General features: G+C 43.2%; 1 protein-coding gene across 22 annotated transcripts in view; it reads left to right on the top strand.

Annotated features, from left to right (window-relative positions):
* Positions 1-20,352, top strand: part of TRDN (triadin) — a 630,780-nt gene that overhangs the window by 569,760 nt on the left and 40,668 nt on the right. For all 22 annotated transcript variants that reach the window (XM_066606567.1, XM_066606610.1, XM_066606533.1 and 19 more), the window contains 3 exons: positions 2,149-2,196; positions 2,295-2,327; positions 7,503-7,553. In XM_066606567.1, the coding sequence (XP_066462664.1) occupies positions 2,149-2,196; positions 2,295-2,327; positions 7,503-7,553 (132 nt within the window). The remainder of the gene's footprint in view (positions 1-2,148; positions 2,197-2,294; positions 2,328-7,502; positions 7,554-20,352) is intronic.

Genomic DNA, 20,352 nt, shown 5'->3' with positions numbered 1-20,352 from the left:
TCCAGATGAGCTAAATTGGCTTGTTGGTTTTTTTTGCCTTCCTTTTGACCAACAATGTGCAATGTTTCGGCCTAAAGAGAGGCCTTTTCAAGCTTGATAAAGGCCTCTCTTTGTGCTGAAACATTGCATTTATGGAATTAATAACGTTTTTTATTTTTTAAACTAAGAGACTTCCTTTTATGCTGCCCCTTTCCATATCTTTCTCTGGTTGAGGCCTTTTGATGACCGTGGGTTCTGGTCATCATTAAGTGGCTTTACGTGCATTCCACCTCCTCCTGTGTTCAGTGTATTTTCAGTGCTGTAGCTTCCACTTGTTGTGTAGCATGGTGTGGACAATACTTTATGTTGCCTGCTGAATGCTGATCCACACTACCATGAACATTTTCTATATGCTCTCTATAGCTGGGTCACACATTTTGGGTGGGTTCACATTAGCCTTCTTTCATTCCTTGTTAATAGTCTTTTCAAAGCAAAAACCCTGAGGCCTCATGTCCACGGGGAAAATCAGGCCCGCTACGGATTCTCCATGGAGAATCCGTAACGGGTCCCTCCTGCCCTGCGGACATGAGCGCTTAAAATAAGAATAAACTCACTTCTTGCACGCTCCGGATCTTCCCTTCGCCGCGGCTTCATCTTCTCTCCGTCGCGGCCAGCTCTTCTTTCTTCGGCCCGGCGGATGTGCATGGCACGTCGGTTGCGTGCCGCGCGCATGCGCCGGCCTGAAAAAAGATCCGGCCGCAACGGAGAGAAGATGAAGCCGCGGCGAAGAGAAGATCCGGAGCAGATGAGTATATTCTTATTTTAGGTCTCCCATGGATCTGGACGGCTTCCATAGGCTTCAATAGAAGCCCGCGGGAGCCGTCCCCACGGGAGACCCGCACGAAAATGGAGCATGGTCCAGATTTTTTCATGCTCCATTTTTAAAAAAATCACTTTTATTGACCATCCGTGGGTATTTATCTACCCGCGGGTGGTCAATGCATCCCTATGGGGTGCGGATCCGCGGGCAGGAGAAGAGTTAAAATCTGCTGCGGAGTTTAATTCTTCTTTTGCCCGTGGACATGAGGCCTAATGTCTAACTGATACAAATGGAATCTAACAGATCTGTAATGAATGGTTAGCTTCAGTTTGCATCAGATTAGAGATGAGTGAACCTACTCGGCCACGCCCCTTTTTCGTCCGAGCGCCGCGATTTTCGAGTACTTCTGTACTCAAGCGAAAAGATTCGGGGGGCGCCGTGGGTGAGTGGGGGGTTCCAGCGGGGAGTGGGGGGGGGGAGGGAGAGAGAGAGGGCTCTTCCCTGTTCCCCGCTGCTACCCCCGCTCCGCCACGCCTTCCCCCGCCCCCCAAATCTTTTCACCCGAGTACGGAAGTACTCGAAAATCGCGGTGCTCGATAGACATTCGTTTAGATCAGTTGTTAAAGGATTTGTGGGGTTTTTTTGTTCAATTGAAATGTAGCTCCATTTTACGACTGCACATGCACAGTTGTATTAGATGAAGCCGTTAAATGGAATACAAATGTATCCTTCCCCATAGCGTGCAATATAAGAAAAAATGCAGAAACACCCATTCTGTTCAGATTCTATTCTTTGGGCAGAAAAGAGTGTGCAGATCTTTTTCTTTACCCATCAAAAAATACGAAACTCGAAAGAACTGAAGAAAATTGAAGCAAACAGAAACAAAATAAGTCCAAGTGCAATCAATAGGGATTTTACTGGATCATTTTTTCACGTTTTTCTGCTCTTTGGACAGAACAGGAAAATGCAAAAAAAAATGTTAATGAACCGAGCCTTGGCTTCTAAGGCAAAATGTAACAGCTGTAACCTAAATAAAAAGTGAGCATAATGTCATGTACAGTGCTGTGATTGGCTGCAGCGGTCACGTATGCCTATGTGATATCAGCACTGCGATACAGTAAACAGAAAGCGGAAGGGAGCAGTGAAACAGTGTCAGGGGATTTAGGAGCTAAGTAATGCTTCATTTATTACTTCATGTCACTTTTCCCCGTGGGCCATTTTATCTTGATTTCGGCCAAACACTTTAATTACTTTTTATTCATGAATTGCTTATGTCATTGCTTTATTATTTATAGTAATTAGTGTCAGTCGCACTATAATTAAACCTATGCTATATATTTGATTATTAGCTGCAAAAAATATCACGGAAGACAAACCCAAGAAGAAGACAATCACAGGTAACAAAGAAGTATCTGTTTACAGTTTATACTTTTAATTGCTTTGTTGTAGAATATATTCATTTTACATTCTGCTTTCTATTCCTTTTTGTTGGCAGCAATTACTGAAGAGAAACCTGCAAAGAAAGAAGGTACTTTTTTTAGACGACCTTTGCAGCAGAATTAAAGGATCCTTTTATCATATCATAAAGCCAATTAAGTAGCAAAAGGCATCTCACATTCATTTTTGTAGACACTTTTAACTTTAATGCATTGAATTGACTCCACAGATAATTTCAATGAGATATTTGTTGTGTTCATTAGATACACTTTAATAGATTTATTGTTTTATTAATTGTAGTAAATGTGACAGACATGAAAGAGAAAGAGGAAGTCAAAGTATCTTGTACTGTCCTTTGTAAAAGGCTATTTTGTACATCCAGTAAATTTCTGAACATCTAAATGCCTTTTCTAATAAGTATTAGGAGGAATGATGTTATGAAGGTCGGTCTTTATATAATCCCCACCTGCACATGATGCGACTAATTTATGAAGAGGCACATCTTAGGGTCATGTGTATGAAGAGCAGAGCATATATTAGGGCTCTTTCACCCGAGTGCTGTTTTAACGCACAGATAGCTGCACTAAAACAGCGTGGCTATCTGAGCCTTAAAGGGGTTGTCCCGCGGCAGCAAGTGGGTCTATACACTTCTGTATGGCCATAATAATGCACTTTGTAATGTACATTGTGCATTAATTATGAGCCATACAGAAGTTATAAAAAGTTTTATACTTACCTGCTCCGTTGCTAGCGTCCTCGATCCCATGGAGCCGACTAATTTTCGCCCTCCGATGGCCAAATTAGCCGCGCTTGCGCAGTCCGGGTCTTCTTATCTTCTCAATGGGGCTCCGTGTAGCTCCGTGTAGCTCCGCCCCGTCACGTGCCGATTCCAGCCAATCAGGAGGCTGGAATCGGCAATGGACCGCACAGAAGCCCTGCGGTCCACGGAGACAGAGGATCCCGGCGGCCATCTTCAGCAGGTAAGTATGAAGACGCCGGACCGCCGGGATTCAGGTAAGCGCTGTGCGGGTTGTTTTTTTAACCCCTGCATCGGGGTTGTCTCGCGCCGAACGGGGGGGGGGGGGTTAAAAAAAAAAAAAAAACCCGTTTCGGCGCGGGACAACCCCTTTAACTCGGGTGAACTAATAGCAGCCGCGAGTACATCGCAGCTGCTATTAGCAAGTGTGCCGTCAGCCAGCAGCGCTGAGCCGTCAGAAGATAGGACATGATTTTCTCGGTACGTCAAAAATTTATCTATCCTATAGGAAACCATGAGTGCTTTTAGGTGCAATTTTTTAATGCACGTACTCACCGTCAAAACAGAGCTCGTGTGAAAGAGCCCTAAGGCACATCTTGTGGCCATCTATGTGCCTACAAAAAATTGGCAGGTACTACATGTAGTAGATATTTGTATAAGTTAAGCCAATTTCTGACCAGGGTAGCCATGCCCCATTTTTACAGAGTGATGTGAGTCAGCATGCATTTGCAAAAATTGATAATTGCTTTTGCTCAAGCCGGTCTTGTGTCAAAAATTGTGAGTTTTTATTTGATATTTTCCTCCCAAAGTGTCTACATAGACAGTTTCATGTGCTTTTTCTACTACAGTCATGTGGTAGGGCATACAGGGGTAAATGTTTCCATTAGTCCAAAGCAGCTACATGTTAGTTTACAAGGTCACTGAAAGAGTGTGAAAATATAGTGTGAAAAGCTATTCACTGTCAGATTTAAACCGGCTCCCATTTGGTAAATTATGCAGTAAATTTATTTGTTTATTGTGTTCACTGGAAGAAAGAAATTACACAGAAATTAAGTTTGTTTTGAAATATGTTTTAATTTCTGATGGTATATTTTAATAATCTCTGTACCAATATAACTTCTTCAGAGTTTGTTCAAATCACTTTTATGAATTCTACTAGTAATAGAAATTATAGTACCAGTGTTTCTGGTGGCACAATGCGCCACACAGCTGTGCTACATGGTACATTCATTATGATGCCCATACATCACACACACAGCTCTACTACATCCATCCTAACCTAACACATCACACAGCTCTACTACATCCATCCTGATTCTCAGGCATCACACAGCTTTACTACATGCATCATGATTCCCACAGATTACACACACAGCTGTACTACATGAATGTTGATGCGCAGACATCACACACAGCTGTACTACATCCGTATTCACCCTCACATATCACACAGACACAGCTCTAATACATCCATATTCACCCCCCATATGACACACAGCTCTACTACATTTGTGCTGATTCCCACACATGACACAGACAGCTCTACTACATCCATGCTGATTCCCACACATCACACACAGCTTTACTACATGCATCCTGATTCCCACAAATTACATATGCTGCTCTACTACATCCATGCTGATGGCCAGACATTACACCCATCCTGATTCCCGCACATTACATACACAGCTCTACTTGCATCCATCCTGATTCCGACGCATTACACACACAGCTCTATTATATCCATCCTGATTTCCACACATCACTAACACAGTACATTACATAGTATGTATCAAAGAATACAAAACAGCACTACTCCATCAAACCCGTAGGGTGGGACCGTCCTGGTGCCAGCCGCGGAGGGGGTCTGGATGCCTTGACCTTTACAGTACATTACACACACAGCTCTGCTACATCCATCCTGACCCCACACATTACACACACAGCACATTAAACACACAGCTCTGCTACATGCATCCTCATTCACTTACATTACACACACAGCTCTACTACATGCATTACGATTCACACACAGCTGTGGTATATCCATGCTGATTTCCAGACTAACCAGCTCAGCAGACTCATGAATACAGTGATCAGCTTCTGGTCATGTGAGTCCACCCACACAGGTGATTACATGAGGGTGATGTCATCCCAGGTTCTGGTGGCTACTATCGGCTTATCCAGTATACAGTACTTTCTACCAAACTGCACAATGGCTCATCCCACAGCAGTGACATCACTGCAGGTCCTTCAGCCCACTGGATCTCTGTGGTGGCGGTAGCTCAATGTCTTCTGTCAGGACCACTGAGTTGTGTCTGAGATAATAACGGCTTAGTTGTATTCTCATTTTGTTATTTTTGTCCTCCCCTTTCAAGAGCTTTAACTTTGTTGTTGTTCTGTAGGTCAGGCTCTGTGTTTCATATATGTAGTAGGACTTGTGATGACATCACCAGGGGCGGAGCCATGATGTCACCAGGGGGGGGGGGGCATGAGAAGCACACACATACATACATACTAACTGACAAGTGGTCCTTAGTAGTTTTATTTTTCTGTTCAGTCATAAAATAAGGAGAATGGAATCCCAGTCCAGAAAGGATCTTTCCTATGTAACAACTTGATGGTACCGAATGGACACCATTGCTATAATAATAATAATAATCTTTGTATAGCGCCAACTTATTCCGCAGCGCTTTCAGGCATGGATAAATGCAAAACAATGCAACAATTACAATGTAAGGTACATTGGGTTTGACACGGGGGGGGGTGGTACAGGAGGCGCAAGGGGTGGGGGGAGGGGCAAGGCATGGAGAGTACAGGCAATAGGAAATTTCATGTGCAGATCAATTATTAGAAGGCAAACGGGGTGGGGCACCATAGGGAGGGGCAGGGGACTAGGTTAGGAGATTTTGTATGCTTCCCTGAAGAGGTGTGTTTTTAAGGCACGTCTGAAATTTCATGCATCGGAAATTGTCTGGATGCCTTGGGGTAGAGAGTTCCAGAAGATGGGTGCTGCTCTGGTGAAGTCCTGTAGGCGAGCATGTGAGGTTCGTATTACAGGGGTGTTTAGTCTGAGTGTGTTAGCTGATCGGAATGAGCAGGCTGGGTGGTGTACTGACAGGAGAGATGCAATGTATGCTGGCGCAATGCCATGCAGAGCTTTGTAAGTGAGCTACAGGAGTTTAAACTTAGTTCTGCAGTGGATGGGCAGCCAATGCAGTGACTGGCATAATGCAGAGGCGTCTGAATAACAACTGGATAGAAAAATGAGCCTAGCTGCTGCATTTAGTATGGATTGGAGTGGAGCGAGTCTGATGCGGGGGAGGCTGATGAGTAGCGAGTTGCAATAGTCAAGCCGGGAGTGGATGAGGGTGACCACGAGTGTCTTTAGCGTGTCCGTGGTTAGGAACGGGCATATTTTAGCAATATTTCTGAGGTGCATGTGGCATGTTTGGGCCAGAGATTGGATATGGGGGTAAAGGAGAGGTCAGAGTCCAGTGTGACCCCAAGGCAGCGGGCATGCCGTCTGGGGGTTATGATGGTGCCAGACACTGGAATGGAGATGTTCAGGGGAGGTCGGTTAGAAGGTGGAAAGATAAGGAGGTCAGTTTTAGAGAGGTTTAGTTTGAGAAAAAGGGAGGACATAGTGTTAGAGACAGCGGGCAGACAGTCGGTGATATTTTGGAGGAATGGTCCAGAGATCTCACGAGAGGAGGTCTATAGTTGGGTGTCGTCAGCGTAGAGATGGTATTGGAGGCCAAATTTGTGGATGGTTTGTCCAATTGGGGCAGTATAGATAGAGAAGAGAAGGGGACCAAGGACCGAGCCCTGGGGTACCCCAACAGCGAGACGAAATGGAGCAGAGATAGAACCAGCAAAGGAAACACTGAAGGAGCAGTCAGAGAGGTAGAAAGAGAACCAGGATAGAGCAGTTTCCTTTAAACCAATAGAGCGGAGCATAGTGAGAAGGAGGGTATGGTCGACAGTGTCAAATGCAACAGACAGGGATCTGTCAAGCTTCCATTATGCCCTGCAGAATTTTTATGGATGAAATAGCACTACATGCTGCTTTTTTTACCCTGGATTTTAACAGTAATCTGCAACAGAGGCTTTGAACAAAACCTCCAATGCAGATGTGAAATAAACTCTTATTTTATTATAAAGCCACCTTGCATTATGGGTTGATGCAGCAGCAAATGTAGAGATTTGTATTAAATCAGGAACATGGTCATAAGTCTCCCTCTCCTCCCCCCTCCTCGCTCCCCAGAAAATTCAGAAAATGACCTATTGACTTCCTTGAGCGAATTTTGTGGGCATGTAACATGTCAATCACAAGAACAGAATCCAGAACTAGCCAGATAAGCATAATTCCTATTTGATAAAATGTTATTAGTGCATACTGCTGACAGGTAGCATGCCACAATCAGGCACCATAAATTGACAATGAGCAAATAAATTAACTTACTAATACACATGTAAGGCTTGCCACATTACCTGTTTCTTTTTCAGGTAAAGCAAAAATAATTGAGAAAATATCATTAAAGGAAGAAGAAAAGAAAGGTAACTTATAAACATGTATTTATTACCCACTTTATTTTGGATCTTTAGGTTAATGCTGAATGCCATACTTAAAGGGGTTTTCCAAACTGATCTATACTCTGGATAAATTACAAGTAGCTGATCGACGGGGTTCCGCTTCCCAGAACCCTCACTGATAATATGCTGGGGTCACTGCATTATTGAATGGATCTGCTGAGTGCCAGAAATGCACAGCACACCACTCACTTTTATTGGAACTGTGGCTGCAGTACTATAACAAGTTAATACAAAGTATATGCAGATGGGAACCCCATTAAACAATATATGAAAACTGTACTGTCAATGTTTACCAATGAATTTCTTCACAAAGCCTCCATCTTAACACACAAATAACACATACACAACAATTCTGTGGCTATAGATTTTGTATATGGACTATATAGATAGACTGTGATAGCTGATGTGATCTTGTAGATAGACTACACGAGTGAATTTGTAAGCGGGTAAATAAAAATAATTCTCATATTATGTTGTTGATTTCTTTGCTCTGCTTATTCATTATAGGATTCTAGAATTATGTTTTAGTGTAGGTGGATAACCTTGGAGTTAAACACACTAATAACTTACCTTAATGCTAGTATGAGAAACCTTAAATGTATAGTCACTTTCCAAATAATCGATTACTTTGGAATAATTTAGATATTTCTACTTCTTATTCTGGCTTTTGATGCAAAGAGCGACTGTAATGACTTTCTGCTACTTTCAGCTTCACAACACAGAATCAAATGCTACAGTTATTTATCCCCACTGGGTTGAAAATAATGTTTTTTTCAGCAAGTAGGTCAAAATGCGTCACACAGTGTAACCTCATTCAACCTAGCAATGATTTCATGACCTCATTCTTGGTAAAAACACTGAAAAGTATTTTATACAATTGACTTATGCTTTTCTTAGTTTTACTGTAATTATATGGCACAATAATCAGAACACATAGAAAGTTTCATTATATTATTAACATTCTTCCTAAGTATGTTGTTTTTAATCTTTACTTAGAGAGCACATACATATTCTACAGCATTTAACATCACTTGATATTATGGGTTCTGTCACCATTGGAGTTCTGGAGCCTTTTAGCATGTTATTGGAGTGTGGGAGGAAACCCATACAAACACAGGGAGAACATATAAACTCCATACAGGTGCTGCAAGACCTCAGTGCTAATAACTAAACCACCATGCTGCCCAATGTAATAATAGTAATTCAATCATTTATTCACCTAGTTATTTAGATGTGCATGTTTTGAGTTTCTTAGGTGTCTTCCAACTATGAAATATATTGGTCATGCTATTGTGCTCCTCAGCTAAACAACTCTTATTTCCTGAAAACCTTGACTTTCTTAATAACATAGTAACGTCGAACAAAGGCACAAGTCCATCATGTTCAATCTATAAGTCTTGATCAATAGAGAGGAAAAAAAAAACCTTGCCAACTGTCTCATTAGAGGAGGAAATTGCTTCCTGAGTCCAAATATGAAATAAATCCTTGGCTCACTAACTCATCCCCGGTAATCTAGTAAATATAACTTGTGGTATTATTTCTTCCAAAATTGGCATCCAGACCTTTTTTCAAATTCTTTTAGCAATTTAATCATCACCACATTGTGTGGGAGAGAGTTTCACAGTCTTGCGGCTCTTGCAATAAAGAAACCACTAAGTATAGTCACTACTCCTCAGGTACTAGCAACTAAAACTACTTCTACTACTGAGTAGCACCTATACTAGTAGTTTTTGATTTGCTATAATTGCCTGGTTCCATGAACATAGAAGGGCTTGACATTTGTCTTTTTCTGGCTTGAGAAAGACACACATCCCAGTACCCCTGATGCCCTGATGCAGGTCCCCAGCAAATACTGAAGGGGCGTTGTAGCCCTGAAGCATGTCTATGTGTGCTCGTCTAAATAAAACAGAGTTGTTGAGCTTAATAGTCTTATATCTCATGCTTCTCTAAAAGAAGGTTGCGCCTATACCCACATTTTAATTCCCACTGATCTTTTGAGTAAAGAAACGAGTTTATGTTGCTAGCTGTGGCTACTTCCTCTGACTGGTTATTAAAATACTGTATGTGCAACCACTTGAATACCAGCAGGAAAGTAAAGAAATGGGAACTACGACAATATTAAGATTAACCCATTTGCTAATCCCTTTTTGTCACTTTTTTTTTTTTTTTTTTTTTAAACAGTAAGTTTTTATTGACATTTTCGATACATACATCTTGTACAATCAAAGCAAAGATATTTTAAGAATACAACATTGGTTTTGAGCAATGTATGTGGCAGTTTTCTCATGAAAGGGGGGGGGGAAGTGGGAAGGTGAGAGGAAAGATGGGAGATGGGGAAGGGGAGGTCCGAGGGAAGGAATAAACATATTTTAACATTCAGGTACCTTAAGCGAGATATTTTTTGGCTGTCAGTCACCAATCCTAAAGTTGTAAGGAATGAACTTGGTGGGATTCTTAAGTGTTTGGGTTGGTGAGATCCCATTTGGATAGTGGTGAAACTTTATTTGGGTCTCGAATATACCCTGTGGTTGAGCCTTGGTGTTTAGTGTGTTAAGAGGGTGAGCTATTCTGGGAATGGGGGAGAGGGAGGAGTAGGCAGGAGGAGATGGAAGAGTAACTAAGTTATGGACGGCTAGTCAAATCCTGTCGGCATTTTTGTTTTCTGGATCCAAGTTGTCCAGTCTTTCCTAAACTGAGCCAAGGTACCTTTTTAAAGAGCAATTAATTTCTCATGAACACAGTTTAGTGTGACAATGTTCTGCATTTCCTCTACTGAGGGGGAGTTCTTGGATCTCCAGTTTCTTGCTATAAGTGTTCGCGAAGTGTGGAGTATATGACACACCACTACTCTATAGCTCTTAGGTATATTTCCTATGCCCAGTAGGAGCAGGGCTAGTTCGGGGGTGAGTCTCCCCGCCGAGGGGGCTAGATTGGAAATGCATTGTGAGATTTTATCCCAGAAATGGGATATATGAGGGCATGACCAGAATATATGAAGTAATGAACCAATTCCCCCACATCCTCTCCAGCAGAGAGGAGAAATCTCCTTTCTCAATTGCGACAGCCTTAGGGGGGAGCAGTACCATCTAGTCAAAAGTTTCTGATACTGTTCCGAGTGCGAGGCGCATGAGGAGGATTTATGAGCCCATTTCAGGGCCTCGCACCAGTCCTCCTGTGAAAATTTTTTATTCAAGTCTTTTTGCCAGTTTAGGAAATTGACCGTTTTCTTGAAAGATTGTGTTCCAGATAGGCAGGTGTAGATGGGTTTAGAAAGTTTTTTCTGTGGTGGTATGGCTGCGTTTAGTAGGTCATTTAGTGGGTTTGGTAGCGTTAAGGAGGTTAGCTTGTGGGTTTTCAATAGATTGCAAATACGTAGGTAGTTGTATTGTTCCGAAGGTGGAACTGCGTATTTTTCTTGCAACTGTGGAAAGGAGAGTAGAGTGTCTCCTCGGTACAAGTCTGAAACGTTCATTGTTTCTTTCTGAGGCCAATTATTTAGGGAGAGGTCAGAGATTAGAAACTTTAGAGTGAGCAGGGGCAGTGGGATTCTTGTTGAAATGTTCGTCTCCAGGTTTGATCCCTGGCTTAATGTGTTCCAACTTTGTAGTGTGGCTCTAACTGGAGGGGGGAGATGCAAGGTTTTCTGAGGGTGTATTGAGTTTGCTAGTAGATACGTTTTCCAGTTGGTTACGCCTGTCAGGTTAGATTCTACGGAGGCCCACTTTTTGTTCGCCTCTTTGTTAAACCAATGTCTACTCTGGTCGATCAGAAAAGCATTGTGGTAGTTTTGGAGGTTGGGGAGACCCATACCACCGAACTTCAAGGGTCTATTTAGAATAGAGCGTGCCACTCTAGGCCTCGATCCTTTCCATATGAATCCATTCATTTGTTGGTGGAATGATAGAAACACAGAGTTCGGAATGGGCACAGCGATGGTTCTGAGAAGGTATAAAACGCGAGGAAGAATAAGCATCTTATACAATATCACTCTGCCCATCCAGCTGGGTTCAAATTTGGCCAGACGGTCCAGCTCTTTTTGTAACAGCGCTTTAAGCGGGGGGAAGTTTGTTGAAGGAAGGTTATCGACTGAGGGAGTTAGGAGGATTCCTAGGTAGGGGAGCGAGGAGGGACACCACTGGAAAGGGAATGTAGATCTCAGGAATTGCTCGTCTGTTTTGGGTAGGTTAATGCCCATCATTTGCGATTTAGTGGCGTTAATTTTATAGTAGGAGACCGAACTGAAATACTGCAGAGTAGATACCACTTGGGGAAGTGAGGTTTTCGGGTTTGTTAGAGTTAATATTACGTCGTCGGCGAATAAGTTAATTTTGTGTGGGGCATGTTCCTATGGGGATGCCTTCAATATTCGAGTTGTTTCTTATTGTTTCTGCCAACGGTTCCATCAACATTGTGAAGACGAGTGGGGATAATGGACATCCCTGGCGTGTGCCGTTGGTAATTTGAAATGGTTTGGACAGGACTCCATTAGTTAGGACTGAAGCTGATGGAACTGTGTAGAGGGCATTCACGGCCGAAAGGATCGGCCCGGAAAAGCCAAATTTCTCCAGCACGCGACGCATGTACCCCCAGTGCACCCTGTCGAATGCCTTCTCCGCGTCCAGGGCTAGGAGCAGAGAAGGCATTCGAGTGGCGCTGGCCCTCGCTATGAGGTTGATCAGACGTCTAGTACCATCTGGGGCCTGCCGTCCTCTTTTGAAACCCACCTGGTCGTTTTTAATATGTTGGGGCAGAATAGGGAAAAGTCGATTGGCTATTATTTTCGCATACAATTTGATGTCAGAGTTGAGAAGAGAGATGGGTCGATAGTTGCTTGTGGATTCGGGAGGTTTGCCCTCCTTGGGAATGGTAACTATAGTTGCTTTTAAATTTTCAGGGGGGATCTTGCCTGTTGACATTATGTGGTTAAAGAAGTCACATATATGTGGGAGCAGAGCCGAAGTAAATAGTTTAAGATATTCATTCGGGCCCTGGGGACTTGCCAGGTTTAAGTGATCGGATAGTCCGTTCTACTTCTTGTGGTGTGATGGGTAGGCATAACTCCTGTGTTTGTTTTTGCGAGAGAGATGGGAGCGATAATGTGGACAGGAATGCGTCAATTGTTTCCTCGTTAGGTTGGGGGGTATCTTTGTCGTGTTTTAGGTTGTAAAGAGTGTTATAGTAGTTGCTGAATTCGTCGGCGACGTCTTGTGGGCTGTAAATCTTGTTGTTTGTTGTCTGAGAGATTATGTAAGAGATTCTCGAATTTGCTTTAGTCGCTTTGACTGTTAGCCATTAGTTTGCTTGCTTTGTTATGCGAGTGGTAGTGTTGGAGTTTAAGTCTATTTATGTGGTTCTGGTGGTTTAATGCAAGGTGCGCTTGTAATTCCGTTCTTGCTTTCTTTAGAGGGAGTAAGTTTTCTTGGGAAGGGTCTGCCTTGTGGGTTGCCGCAAGAGTGGAAACCTTTGTTAATAGGTCTTGTGTGGTGGCGTTGCGTTGCTTATTATAATATGCCATCTGTTGGATAAGAAGGCCTCTTACAAAAGCCTTATGCGTATTCCACAGTGTGGAAAGGCTAATAGAGGGGTGTGAGTTGAGGGCGAAGAACTCCGTGAGCATTTTCCCCATAGTAAATTTTAAAAGAGACAGAAAAACTCACTTGATGCGCTCCATCCAACTGTATCAACAAGTGAAAATCTTACTTGATGTGGGGTGCCTTGGACTCCTGGCACCCCAATATCCAAAGAAGCAGGGAAATTCCAACGATGCAGGGGTGTATTTCATAAAACAATTTATTATACACATACAAAGGTAAGTGGATAGATATCGCAACGCGTTTCGGCTTTTTGTAAGCCTTTTTCAAGCATAAGGGACACATGTCTAGTGATTCCTATTTATAGCTGACATACTCTAAGGGGAAGGGGAAGGGGAGGAGTTTCAATCTAAACAATCTGCAAACCCTAAACAATGTATAATTTCTAATTAATAGCATCCCACTCTCGTTATTAATAGTATACTATTATGGATGTTTGTACATTATATATAGAAACTGTGTATGTTTAGCGGTCCCCTTACGGAGACACTACGCTGTCACCACGTGATCGGAACTCAGGACGGGGGGGGGGGAGGAGGGAGGAAGGGAAGGAGAGGGGGAGGCTATATAATGTTGCACCATAATGGGAAACATACCCCCAAGCCGATCCGGCCAGCGTTCAGCATCCTTGGACACACGAAAGGGGCGGATCTCCGCTGCCTTCCTCCATGGGATCTTTCGTCATGGATCCCGGGAGGTCACGTGATGGTACGCTGAACGTGATGACGTTTAGTGCAAAGATCTTCCCGTGACTTGGTCACATGGGGTTCCATCGTGCATAGTGACGTCAGACGTTTTTGGACGCTGTGTCACGTGATCGCACTACCAGAGTGCCGTAGATGGGATTAACTCATAGGTAGTCATATGATTACCTATGGAGGCCCCTTTGGACCAAAAATATGCAGGGGAAATATATCATCGGGGAAACCATAATGGACATTGCATATTATTGTCTATGAGGAAAGGAATTAGGGGATAGAATATAATGGAGGGAAGGGAAGGATAAAACTAAATATATATATATACACATATGCTCATAAAAATATATAATTATATAAAAGAGGGGGAAAAAAGGAAGTAGGAGGAAAAAGAGGGAAATATAAAGGGATAAAGGGGAGGGAGGAATGGAGAGAGGGAATAGTAGAGATACAGAATTATATGCATTTGCATCATATAAAACCACTTATCTAAAATATATAGTAAATAATGATTGATAAAGTTATAGTAGACATCAATTTAAAATATTATTATAAATATTCCTAAAAACTATTAGTAAAATTTCTCAAGTGTTTCGTTTAGTCCTAAAGGGTGTAGTGTATTAAATTTAAATATATAAAACATTTCTTTTCTTACTAGCCTGGAGTGATTCCCTAATGTAATTTGTTCCAAAGGGGTGATGGATAGTCCCGACGGATCAGCACTGTGATGAATTGAAAAATGTTTAGAGACACTATGTGATGCAAATTGTCTTTTTATGTTATAACGGTGTTGATTAAGTCTACACCGTAATGTGTTTGACGTTCGTCCTATATAACGTAGAGAGCAAGGACATTCAATGAGGTAGATTACGTTTTTGGTGTTACATGTTAAAAACTGTTTAATACGGTGAGGTGGATTTGTTGGACCTAAATCTACTGTTTTTCTCTTGTTACAAATATTGTTGCAACATTTGCAACCATTTTTTCCACATTTATATGATCCTGTTATTTGTAGTATTGTGTTTTTCCTAAGATTGGGTTTAGAATTAATTGTCTGGGGACAGGACGGAGCCAGAATATTCCCAAGAGTTTTATTCTTACGGTCCAACAGATTTAGGTCCAACAAATCCACCTCACCGTATTAAACAGTTTTTAACATGTAACACCAAAAACGTAATCTACCTCATTGAATGTCCTTGCTCTCTACGTTATATAGGACGAACGTCAAACACATTACGGTGTAGACTTAATCAACACCGTTATAACATAAAAAGACAATTTGCATCACATAGTGTCTCTAAACATTTTTCAATTCATCACAGTGCTGATCCGTCGGGACTATCCATCACCCCTTTGGAACAAATTACATTAGGGAATCACTCCAGGCTAGTAAGAAAAGAAATGTTTTATATATTTAAATTTAATACACTACACCCTTTAGGACTAAACGAAACACTTGAGAAATTTTACTAATAGTTTTTAGGAATATTTATAATAATATTTTAAATTGATGTCTACTATAACTTTATCAATCATTATTTACTATATATTTTAGATAAGTGGTTTTATATGATGCAAATGCATATAATTCTGTATCTCTACTATTCCCTCTCTCCATTCCTCCCTCCCCTTTATCCCTTTATATTTTCCTCTTTTTCCTCCTACTTCCTTTTTTCCCCCTCTTTTATATAATTATATATTTTTATGAGCATATGTGTATATATATATATTTAGTTTTATCCTTCCCTTCCCTCCATTATATTCTATCCCCTAATTCCTTTCCTCATAGACAATAATATGCAATGTCCATTATGGTTTCCCCGATGATATATTTCCCCTGCATATTTTTGGTCCAAAGGGGCCTCCATAGGTAATCATATGACTACCTATGAGTTAATCCCATCTACGGCACTCTGGTAGTGCGATCACGTGACACAGCGTCCAAAAACGTCTGACGTCACTATGCACGATGGAACCCCATGTGACCAAGTCACGGGAAGATCTTTGCACTAAACGTCATCACGTTCAGCGTACCATCACGTGACCTCCCGGGATCCATGACGAAAGATCCCATGGAGGAAGGCAGCGGAGATCCGCCCCTTTCGTGTGTCCAAGGATGCTGAACGCTGGCCGGATCGGCTTGGGGGTATGTTTCCCATTATGGTGCAACATTATATAGCCTCCCCCTCTCCTTCCCTTCCTCCCTCCTCCCCCCCCCCCCCCCGTCCTGAGTTCCGATCACGTGGTGACAGCGTAGTGTCTCCGTAAGGGGACCGCTAAACATACACAGTTTCTATATATAATGTACAAACATCCATAATAGTATACTATTAATAACGAGAGTGGGATGCTATTAATTAGAAATTATACATTGTTTAGGGTTTGCAGATTGTTTAGATTGAAACTCCTCCCCTTCCCCTTCCCCTTAGAGTATGTCAGCTATAAATAGGAATCACTAGACATGTGTCCCTTATGCTTGAAAAAGGCTTACAAAAAGCCGAAACGCGTTGCGATATCTATCCACTTACCTTTGTATGTGTATAATAAATTGTTTTATGAAATACACCCCTGCATCGTTGGAATTTCCCTGCTTCTTTGGATATTGGGGTGCCAGGAGTCCAAGGCACCCCACATCAAGTAAGATTTTCACTTGTTGATACAGTTGGATGGAGCGCATCAAGTGAGTTTTTCTGTCTCTTTTAAAATTTACATTTCTTTCCTCCTTGACAACACTGTTTCGGAGTCGCTCGCTGCTGCTCTCCCCTAGGGGATGTCTCAGGACCACCAACGTATTCCACCCCAATTGATTTGAAATACCTCAGTGGACCCATGAACTGACCGGTTTCCTTTTACTAGGACCGGTTCAGTTGCGGTGAGTTCTTTTTCCATATTGTTCCTGTCTGTAACTTCGTTGTACACCATCGGAGCGCCGCTTCTGATTTACTGTTTATTTTCCCCATAGTGGTAGTGTTATTTTTGAGAGACATAACGTAAGTGTTATTCCTCCAAATAAAAGCATTTGAGGGCGAGTGGGATAGGTGGAGGGTCAGGGAGATCGGGGCATGATCCGACCAGGTGATATCCCCTACCTCGCATCTTGTTACCAGTGACAAGAGCCATTTTGTTGTTAGAAACATGTCGATGCGGGAGTAAGTATTATGTCTGTGGGAGAAAAACGTGTAATCCCTCTCTGATGCATGTTTGCATCTCCATACATCGTAAAGATCTTCTTTTTGAAGCCACTCGTGGAGATGAGGGGGGGGGGGGGGGGTCTGTCGCTTTTGGATGTTGAGTCCAAGTCTGGGCTATGGATGATATTAAAGTCCCCACATATGAGGAGCTTACCTTTGATTATGTGCGAGATCTGTTTGATCAAAGCGTTTAAGAAGGCAAGCTGTGCAGTATTAGGGGCATAGACGTTCACTATAGTGAAGGTCACATTGTTAATTTTACATACCAAAGCGACGTATCTACCCCTTTCATCACGGAGCTCCTTCTGAAGCTGGAAAGCCACTGTTTTTTTAATTGCAATAAGGACGCCTGCTTTCTTTTTTGGGCCATTCGCATGAAAAATTTGGGGAAAGTCCCTATTAGATAGTCTGATAGAGTCACCTTTTTGTAGGTGGGTTTCCTGAATGCAAACCACCTCCGCTTTGGATTTTTTTATTTCTTTCCACAGAAGGGATCTTTTAAATGGACTGTTCAGTCCTTTAGCATTAAGAGAAATGACTTTTAGAGCCATTTGGGATGTGGTGGTTTTGCGCTAAGGAAATCATGGTTTGACGACAGCCATTTTACATAACAACAGATATTGTAAAGAGTAAGCAATAGTATGCATATTGTAAAAATCAGATAGGTAGGTACCTTATGGGGAGGAACAAACATTTGAAACAATATCAGGATGAGTCTAAACAAAATCGTGCAGTGAGTCATACTGCGCAAACTTGGGGGAAAGTCTGCAGGAAAAAAAATAGTGACATAACCTGTCCTTGTAGAGCCGGATATCAGCGTCGCGTGCTTTTTAGGTTGCGTCTCTCCACTCCTGTGCGATCTTGGGAGAAGGGTTGTTTCTCTTAGCCGAAATCTGTTCCGGTTGAGTTGGACAAGGGATGTTCCATTTCTTTAGGAGGTCCTGTCCTTGATCCAGAGTGGCAATTGCATGGGTTCTCCCGTTCTTTGTGACGATGATTTTAGTTGGAAATCCCCACTTGTATCTCACGTCGTGGTTGCGTAAGGCAGAGGTTATGGGGGACAGTTTCTTTCTTGCTGCTATTGTTGCTTGGGAGAGGTCAGCGTAGAGTGTAATGTTTTGGAAAGGAACAGGAAGTGAGGGGATCTGTCTTGAGGCTCGCATAAGTTGTTCTTTAACATGGAAGAAGTGAATCCGTGCGATTGTGTCCCGAGGGTAGGATGAAGGTATAGACTGAGCTCTTGGTAGTCTGTGGGCCCGGTCTATTGTGAGATCCGAAGTTGAGCATTGTGGGAGGATTGCTCGGATTAGGCTTTTCAAAAACTCAGAGAGTTCAGAAGGGGGAGTCGTTTCAGGGATGCCCCTAACTTTTATGTTGTTTCGGCGGTTTCTGTCCTCTATACCCGCCAGTTTGTTGCGTAGGGATTCTACCTCCTCTTCCAGATTGTTATGTGAGTCCACTAACGAATTGTGGGCTTCTGCAAATTCTCCCATTTTACGCTCTGTATGGTCCACTCTTTCTCCTAGTTCTTCCAGTCGCATTTATGCCTGTCAGGCTATTAGCAATGTCTTTTTGTATTGATGTGTGGAGCGCCAGCATTGTTTCTTTTATAAATTTCTCTGAAGCAGCTTGGTTCTGAGCTGGCATGTCTACTAATGATGATTCAGTTGTTTGATCGGAGCCAGAAGAGTAGCGAGCACGTTGTTTTAGTGGACTGGAGGAGTTTGACTTGTTCTCCGTCCCTCCTTGGGAGGGTTTGGGGTGTTGACCACTTCTTTTGCCGCTTGTTACCGCTGGATCCGCTGGGAAGGCGTTTGGAGTCATATGAGCCTGGTCTGGGTGGGTTTTGCCAGCCGGGAGCTTGTTAGCGGGCATTGTGCGGAAAGGAGTTCGTATCTCTTTAGGGCCCGTAGTGCTCTCTTTCTCCCTGGAACTATTTGTCGGGCGCAAAACAGCATCTCTAGTGTCTTGGGAGGTACCCCCTGCTTTAGTTGGGGCTTCAGCTCTTACTTCCAGTGAGGTCTTATTGATATTAAAGTGGTTGGGCTCCTCAGAGACATAAGCCTGCGAGGTTGGAGATAGACACCTCTGTGGGCTCTTTGCGACGTCAAGCTGGTCAGGCAGACTGAACGGAGGGGAAGCTTGTAGGAGGTTAGTTTCACCCACCTGTGTTGCTTGTGCCCCGTTCGGCTTGTCAGCATCTCTTGTAGTCAGCGGTGCGGGTGAAAGCTTCTCCGCGGTCTCCATGGGGACGGGGAGGCTGCAGAGAGCACGTATCAGGTCTCCGCTTCCTTCCTCCGTCTGCAGTACTATCGGAGGTCCCGTGGATAAGCCTGAGACAGCGGGGGAAGCTATGCGGCTCCTGTCTGAGCAGTGGTCAGCGTCGGAGGAGGTGGAGATGCTCTGCAAAAGGTGCATGTCGGCAGGAGCAGGGGGGTCTCTCGGACCTCCGCTCAGACTGTCGGCCGCGTTGTCTCCGCAAGTCAATTTCAGCGGAGGTGCCCGCGGGGAGGTTGAAGGGAGAATTCTTCTTGTGGGCAATTCAGGGAGGTTTCGTCCCTTTTCAAGGCTCGGGTCTCCCTCCGCAGATCTTTGCAGGTCGTCCGGAGGCTCCCCCCCTCTTATCAAGCGCGGGAGTGCAGGGCCGCCATTTTTGGGTTCCTCTCCACGGCTTCTTGTAGCATAAAAATCAGTTAATTTTCTCGGGGAGAGCTTTCTCACCTTCCTAGGCATGATGAGGGGTATAGTCCTTCTTCAGGAGTAGATAAAAAGGCTTTTTGGCAGATTTTTTTTATGTTGATTTACTGTCGCTTTGCAGGTTAGGAGGAGAGCAGTACTAGGATGCGACCATCTAGCTCTCCTTCCAGACCACGCCCCCCCTTTTTGTCACTTTTGACAATAGATGCAGAAAAGGCATTTGATAACGCTTCATGGACCTGGTTGGGGGCAGTGATGGATAGGATGGGATTTAAGGGCCACTTTTGTTCATACCTATGGAACCTATATGCCTCTACACAGGCACAAATATACAATCTTGTTTCCCCGCCCCCCCCCCCCCCCCCCGAGGTTTCCACTACAAAGGGGCACCTGGCAGGGATGCCCTCTTTCCTCGCTTCTCTTTAATATTGCAATTGAACCATTGGCACGTATCCTGGAGAGAGGTAGGGACATAAAGGGGATCAAAGTCTGTAATATGACTGTTAAGGCTATGCTGTTTGCAGATGATATCTTGCTGGCACTAACACATCCACATACAGACTTGCTGCAGATTTTTGCCATGCTG

This window comes from Eleutherodactylus coqui, chromosome 1 (assembly GCF_035609145.1).
Source record: "Eleutherodactylus coqui strain aEleCoq1 chromosome 1, aEleCoq1.hap1, whole genome shotgun sequence".
Lineage (NCBI taxonomy): Eukaryota > Metazoa > Chordata > Amphibia > Anura > Eleutherodactylidae > Eleutherodactylus > Eleutherodactylus coqui.
This window is presented reverse-complemented; position numbering and strand designations above follow the sequence as displayed.